The following is a 7,431-nucleotide window of genomic DNA, read 5'->3' as shown; positions in this document are numbered from 1 at the left end:
AGAGCCCAAGGACCACGAGAAGGAAAATGTGAGGCGAATAAAGGAGATTCAGAAGAAGTGCAAAGAGAAGGAGCGAGCCCAAGAACACAGCCAGCCCAAGCCTGTGAAAGCTCTGTGGAAATCCCAGAAATATGAAAACGTGGAGTCAAAGGTGAAGGCCAAACTGCAGGTCGGTACCTGCTGAGCTCTTGAACAATCCTGGCCTGGGATGTGGTTCAGCCACGAGGTTCTGTGGGATGATGGAGACGAGGGAGTCCCAGAACCTGGGGGCACCTTGGTACTGGGGGCAACTGGGTGCTGAAGCATGGTGGGCAGGTGCGACAGTGGGGCTGTGCGCTGAGTGAGAACGTTCGGCTTGGGTCTGGAGAGCATTGCTGTAATAATGCCCGTCCTGTCTTGACCAAGTAGAGTCCCCATGCAGGGGAAGCTGCGAAGAGGAAAATCTCATCACACCCTCTGCCTGGAGCCTCCTGCTTGGCCCTTTGGTCATTAGGGATCTAAAGGTGTTCCTGCGGGGTGCAGAGCTGCCCTTACAGCCGTATTCCCTGTCTAGAGGGGCATCCAGCTGGCTTTTCAGCTTCCCTGTGTTTGGGGCAATGCTTGTCTGGGGTTTGTGCCAAAAGCCTGGTATTCTGCCCCACGGATCGTGGTCCTCGGAGGTGGCTCTTCAGGCTGTGTCAAACCTCGGTCCTGCGGACCTGCAGTGGGCTGTGTATCTCCAGAGTCTTCTCCGAGCGACTGTCCTGGTGAATAATGGCTGCGCAGTGCGGGCACACGGACGTCTCCAGGCAGCCAGGGTGGGCCTTGTAGCTCCAGCACAACCTGCGAGGGTGTGCGTACCTCCCGGCCTCTGTACGCGTGCTTGTGGGAGAAGGGAGGCAGGGCCATGCCTTGTACCCTCAGGCTTGTTCAGCTGGTTCATGGCTTCTGTTCTGAGCAGGTGTCTGGCTTTGTGAATGTTTTGGATTGCTTTTGACTTCTTTCTTTTTCTTTCTCTGGGTAATTTTTTCTCTCCGGTGGGTTCCTGGTGTTTTAAATGGTGCCTCTGTCAGACATCTTTGTAAAATGCACCAGAGTGGCTGCCTTGGTGGAAGTGTTCCTGTTTGTACAGAAAGTAAAGTAAAGGCCCACAGGGAGAGGAAAGGAGAGCTCCATCAGTATTTTGGGGTGGATCCGTTGTCATCCATCTGGATCTGGAAGATCCCTGTCACCCAGGTGACCTCTGTGTTCATTTAGCCTCTTCCTTCATCCTGGAGCAGGCTCCTATGGATGGGGGATTCCTGTGGCATGGCAGCAAGCAGAGGGGTGGTGTTGTGCCCACCCTCATCATAGTGACCTCCTGGAGGAGAGGTCGTGGGGCTCCCTTCCAGCTCAGCCACGCGTGGGAGAAGCTCCTTGAGGAAGGGGAAATGCAGGGCTGCTGCCTTGGCCGGCAAGCGCTGGCTCTCCAGGGTAGCCTCACGCTGTTGGATCCTGCATTCCCGTCGGCCTCAGGATTGTCAGTTGCCAGGAGAGGGCTTTGTCCTTCTGCCAGTCCCTGGTAGCCTTCATGGTCTCCACCTCTGTTCTGTCTTTGCAGCCAGCCAGGCTGCGTGGACGGGAGCAACACAGCGAGCTGCTGCTTGCGCAGACGGTGGGTGCAAGCTGGGTGACGCCTCAAGCACCGCCGCTTATGCAAGCCTTCCCTTGGTGCTCCCTTGACGAGTTGGAGCCTTCACGTTCCTCCTCACCTCTGCATTGCTTCCCTCTGGTCTCTGGCCCTCGGGCCAGCTTTTGACACCGATATTAGTGTATTGATAACAACTGCGAAAATGGCGAGATGATTTCCAAGCCAGCGGTTCCAAATGCTGTGTCCCTTCTTCCCGGTGTGCCACCAACCTCTTTGACGTCCGTGACCCTTCCACGCACGGGAGGAAACCCACGTGTGCTTTGGGAACACAAGCCTACGCTCTTGTTTCACAACTCCTCTGTGTTAGAGGAAGATTGAGATAATTTCTTCTTTTGTTTGGGGGAAAGGGGGTGGTCTCTGCGCAGACAGTTTCTGCGCGGTGCGTTACTTGTGCTCTGCAGATTCCTCTGGTGAGAGGTGGCAGGGGGCCCTGGTGCTGACTCACGTTGCTTTAACTGTTGCTGTGGCTCTCCTAGAGCTGGGGCGTTCCATCTCCTGTGGAGCTGCTGCTCGGAGATTAAGCTGATTCTGTTTAGATCTTCATGTCTAACGCGGAGTTTCTTTTCCCTCATCTGTCCCTGAGGCCGTTAATTGTAGCAGCTGCCTTGAAAAGGGCTCTGGCAGCCGCAGTGCTCCCATGGAGGGAGACGGAGCACGCTGCACTCTACTAGCACGCTCCCGAGATGACAGACTTACTTGACCTCGAACCAACCACACTAGGTAAAGGCACTTCTCATTAACGTACCAGAGAACTGCATCTCCTGGCTGCTGGTGCAAAAAGCGTCATCATCTTTGGAACGTGATCAGTCTAGGCAGTGCTGAGGGCATCACATACCCTTGCACCAAAATTACTGATGTTACTGTCCTCTTCCACCTTTGGTCTTCAGATCTGCCAAGCTAAATGGCAAGGAATCTGTCTCGAGGGGACTGCAGTTCCACTGAGAGAACAGCTGCGACCTTGGGTACCTGTAAAGATCTGGGGGCTGCCCTGCACAGTTCCTGTCACCTCCAAGAGCAGAGCGGTGCCCTGGTTGTGTTTATTGTTTGTCCTTCTGCCAGTCCCTGGTAGCCTTCACGGTCTCCACCTCTGTTCTGTCTTTGCAGCCAGCCAGGCTGCGTGGACGGGAGCAACACAGCGTTGTTTGCCATAGCGTCCTTCCAGTTTTCAGGGTCGCTTTGGGGACTGCCTCAGACAGTCTTGTCACAGCCTGCCTGTTAGACACCAAGCAGCGTCGCCTTGTGCCAACACTAACCACGGCCTTTGAAGATGCCTCCCGAATGGAATTCCACCCTCCCAGACTCCCTCACTTTCTGTTCCTCTTTCTGTCTAGAGTAGGATAACCACAGTTTTGGGGTGCTGAACAGAGCAGCGCTTCAGAACAGCATCTAATTTGTGTCAGCTTCATGCCTACCTGTGCCATTTCATTAAAGCTTGCTGTAGCAGGGCTCTGCAGCATGCTCTGGGTTTATGGAGGTGGGATGGCCTCCTCTGGGAGTTCAAGTTCTCTACTGTTGCTTACAAGGGAGACTGGCACGTGTCTCTTGTCTTTCAGCATGCTTACTCCGTGCTGCCATTTGCCCTTTTCGCAGGAGGATTTCTGCTTTTTTAAGGAGACATGATCCCTGTCAGTATGGACTGTCCATCCATTTTGATTGTCCCTAGCTCTGGCAAGTATCTCTGTTGGCTTATCTGGTGTTGCCCTATTTTCATGCCTACCATATTAGATGGTAAAGAGGGACCCTCCAGTCAATGTGCATTTGATCCAAATACCTGTTTATGCGGATTTTTTTCCCCTTTTTTAGCATTTCTTTACAAAGTTCAGTTGCCAGGTCCAGATTTGTGGCTGTAGGCAGTCTGTTCGGCCTTTGCTGGCTGATTACAGGTTGCCTTCCCCCAAGAACTTCTGCCAAGTCATGGCAGAAAGAGGGTGCTGTCATCTGCCTGCTGGAAACTTGTAGTTGAGCTTGTGGTTGACCACCCAAACTTTGTTGGGCAGGTTTCTCTTTGTTCCAGCTTCCCTCTGCTAGTGTGTCTTTCCTCACCTTTCCCAGGAGAGCTCCCCATCTCCAAATCCAGAGGCTCTGAAATTCCTGAGAGCATATTCTCGCTGTGGCCCTGGGATCAAGCCATGCAGACCACTTTCCCCAAGGCTGGCCAGAATGAAAGCAGGGGCAGACACGGAGGCCCCAGAGGCATTGGGTACTGAAACCAAGGTGAGTTGCACACTAACTCCATGCTCCCAGGGGCTTCTGGCACTTGTCCATTGCTCCTGCTTTGAACTCTTCACATGTTCTTCTAAAGCGAAGGGGCAGATGTGCTGCATTAACCGAGAGATCTGTAAATACTGTTCCTGGCTGAAGGGAAGGAACAGGGCCTTGGTCACTGGGGTGATGGTCACTGGGCCTTGAACTGGGCGTTCAAGGATTGCTAATACTGTCCTCTGGCTTCATCCTTGCTTGTAGTTAAAGAGAACATGAAGCTCCCTTTGAAAATCCCACCTCCTCCCTGTACAAGTGCCAGTGATCTCAAATCTGCTCTTCCTAGGGCTTTGCAGGAGGTCTTGGGGATTTGGAGACTGCTACCACCGTAATCAAAGGAACTGTGGCTTCTGCGTGTAGATAAAAATTTGGGAAATGGGTGTAATGAGAGTTAAATCGGTATTAACAGTTAAACCTTTCAGGTAGTCCGTCTGGGAGGCCCTAAACTGCTCTGTGACTCACGTCTTCCCTCCTTGGCTAGCATGGGATTGTCTATTTGTTGGTTCCCAAATGCTGTGGAGTGACTTAATTTAAACAAGGAATAAACTCCTAAGGAGGAAAACCAAGAAAATCTTAAATCCAGTGACCTTCTCCCTTGTCTTGACCACCAGAGGAGCAGTGACAGAGGATGCCGTCTCTGGGGAAGTGCCCCAGGGACCAGCTAAGTTCCGGCTCTGCCAGGGGTTCTGGTTGCGTTTACAGATCTGGCGAGGGCCCCACCAGTTTTTCCTGCGACCTTCTACCTGCCCCGATGGGCTCAAAACACAGCAGTAGGAGCCGTGTGGACTGTGTCGAGCCTTGTTCTGCCTGTGCTTCTGGCTTTGAGGGCCTGGGGTCAGCCTGGGGATCTCAAAAAGATGGAGCTTAGGTTTTGCCTGGCTTTTGGTGCCAGGCGAACCGTGGCACCCTGGGGATTTCTGGCACTTACTCTGGCACTGGTTTCTACTCAAAACGTGGCCATAGCTCCTGCCTGTCTCTCTGACTCCTGAGATCCACTGGGCTGAGGGTACACCCGTCCGACTGTAGTACACCTGCAATTCAGTATCTTGTGCGAGGGCCTCTGCTTTGTCCCTTGTGGGGACAAGGGCAGCTGCCTGCGTGCGTGTGCTGAGCCAGTCCCTGCTGCCTCCTTCTCTCTTCTTCCAGATGCAGGTGGAGGGTAAGAGCATCGACTTCATTAAGCACAACGCCCGCAATGCCAAGCGGGCCCCGCTGCGGCGTTCCCAGTCCCTGCAGGCGCTGGCCGAGCTGCTGGAACAGAAGCACCGGGAGCAGGAGGAGTACAACGCCAAGCAAAAGGGCCATGTCCCCCAGTAGTATGTATGCCCCTCTCTGGTCCACGAGACTTTCTGTAACAAGCCCAGCTCCCTTCACCACGTCCCCCAGCTTCTGCCTAGACGGAGGCAGGGATAGAGGTGCTCTCGCCATATGCGAGCAGCGCGAAATTACTGTGGTCTGGGGAAAAAATGCAGTCCCTCCTGGTTTGTTGACTTAACGAGCATCCCCGTGGCCAGTGCGACCAGGCTCAGAAAGAATTTCATCTTCTCTTTCCTTCCTTGCTGCCGTATGATGATGATGATGACACATAGATGCTCTGTGTGCTCTGAGGAGCGTGCTCCTGCCCCTCTGTAAGCCTTGCTCCATGTGACGTAGCTCCGGTATTAAACGGTCTGTTTTCAGAGAGGCAGACAGCTTGCTCTGCCTCACAGACCTTCATCCTGCCTTGGACCCGGAGTCCGAGGAACATCCAGCTAGTGACTTGCGTTTCGGGGTTCTGGGTGGGTTCTGTGGCCCCCAGCAGCTCCCGAGTGACACCGTCCTTGAACTGACCATGGTGTCAGTCCGTTGGCTCTCTGCTGTGCCTGCTCTTCTCCGCTAGCAGCCCTGGCTGTGAGACACTTTGTCCAACTTCATTCCGTCTCTGGCTCACAGATGGTTTTGAGAGGACTCAGAAGCAAGGAGCAGAAGCCCTTGTCTCCAAGGGCTGTTTGGCCTTTGCTGGCTTTGGTGCATGTGGGGCGTGTTTGCTGGTCTGTGCACGTGGGCTAAACTTGGGTGCATCCCTCCACGGCGAGGTGTGTGCCGGCAGGGTGGGTCTCTGTGGTCCTCAGGCAGCAACGCGGAGACCGGCGGGGTTTGCCGGGCTCCATTCCTGGCCTCTGCCTGCATATCCCTGGGTGACCCCTCCTGCCAGATGTGCTGACACGTGCCTTCGTTTGCCTTGCCAGCCTGCTGGAGAGGAAGGAGCTGTGGCGCAGACAGATGGAGGAGCGGCTGCGAAACCTGCCGGATCCTGACACGCCACCTGGTCATGCCATGATGCCAGAGGGCCAGAGGCTGGAGACCCTCAGCGATCTGAAGCAGAGTAAGAGGAAAACCAATGAGGATTCCAGCTCAGAAAAACAGGCAATCCTAGCCAGGATTAGGGAGAGGAGTGTTCTGGGGCACAGATTCCTGCCACTTGGAGAGCTGCCTGGAATAAGGCCCGTAGCTGGGATGTTGCAGGACTTGAGCTGTGTGCATGGCAAGAGCAATCTCCTTCGGGCTGGTGGGACCTGCAGGTTACAGGACTGGCTCTCTGGAGCGGGTTTATCCAGTGGACCTGATGCTAGGGTTGCTGTTGCTCTTAAAATGATAGAAAGATTTTGGTTGGAAGGGACCTTCAGAGGTCTCTAGTCCAACCCTTGGTTCTTCAAAGCTGGAGCACGTCACTCAGGTCCTCGTCCAGCTGAGCTTGTGAATCGAAGGGTAGGTAGGTATTCCTTCTGTCCTTGTTCCAGTGCTGACACTGTTTTCATGTCTGAGGATGAGGTCAAAGCGTTAGGAAAAGGATGGAGTTCTTTGCTCTTCCACTTACGCAGCTTGCTTTTTTTTTTTTTTACAGGCCAGGAGCAGCTTATAAAGGACCTGGTGATGCTGCCAGTGCGTGCAGACACCCTCAGCATGCAGAAGAGGCGGGAAGAACTGGAGAGGAAGCTCTCCCAGATAGAGGAGGCCATCAAAATTTTCTCGAGGCCCAAAGTCTTCATCAAGCTGGACTCCTGACCGGTGGGGCTGGGTGTGTCATGCTGCTCTGTGTGAACATCCTTCATCGCTGGGAGGAGACGATCATCACTTTGGGAGGGAAGGAGAGGCAAGCAAGTTCAGGACCCTGGGCCCACACAGGTGCTGATACAGTGTCCAACGTGCAGCCGGCTTCTCTTGCCCTCCCTGCAGTGCTGTGTCTCGTCCAGGGAAAGGGGAGGGAGATGCCCTAATATACTCTCTGCTCTGGGGTCTGGAGAATGGTTGTCTCTGTACTTGCTTGACTTCTCAGAGATCCGCTCTCTACTCTGGATCCATGGCATCACATCTTCTTTTCCTATTTTTTCCCACTTCTAGAAACTGGTTAGGAGGTCTCCCATGCTGCTGCCCGTGGTGTTCCTTCTCCCTCTCTTTCTCCTGAGCTTGGGCCACGGTCATGGCTCATTCTGGGCACCTGCAGACTTGGCTGCACACAAACC

General features: G+C 54.0%; 1 protein-coding gene across 1 annotated transcript in view; it reads left to right on the top strand.

Moving 5' to 3' along the window:
* ENKD1 (enkurin domain containing 1) overlaps nt 1-7,046 on the top strand; it is a gene marked incomplete at its 5' end in the record, with an annotated part of 8,863 nt that extends 1,817 nt beyond the window's left edge. The window contains 5 exons of the mRNA XM_010288195.1: nt 3-169; nt 3,722-3,883; nt 5,075-5,244; nt 6,157-6,293; nt 6,813-7,046. Of these exons, the coding sequence (XP_010286497.1) occupies nt 3-169; nt 3,722-3,883; nt 5,075-5,244; nt 6,157-6,293; nt 6,813-6,973 (797 nt within the window). The remainder of the gene's footprint in view (nt 1-2; nt 170-3,721; nt 3,884-5,074; nt 5,245-6,156; nt 6,294-6,812) is intronic.
* Nucleotides 7,047-7,431: the final 385 nt, after the last annotated feature.

Source organism: Phaethon lepturus, unplaced genomic scaffold, assembly GCF_000687285.1.
Source record: "Phaethon lepturus isolate BGI_N335 unplaced genomic scaffold, ASM68728v1 scaffold20755, whole genome shotgun sequence".
Lineage (NCBI taxonomy): Eukaryota > Metazoa > Chordata > Aves > Phaethontiformes > Phaethontidae > Phaethon > Phaethon lepturus.
The sequence above is the reverse complement of the archived record's forward strand: the minus strand, read 5'-3'. Positions and strand labels throughout refer to the sequence as shown.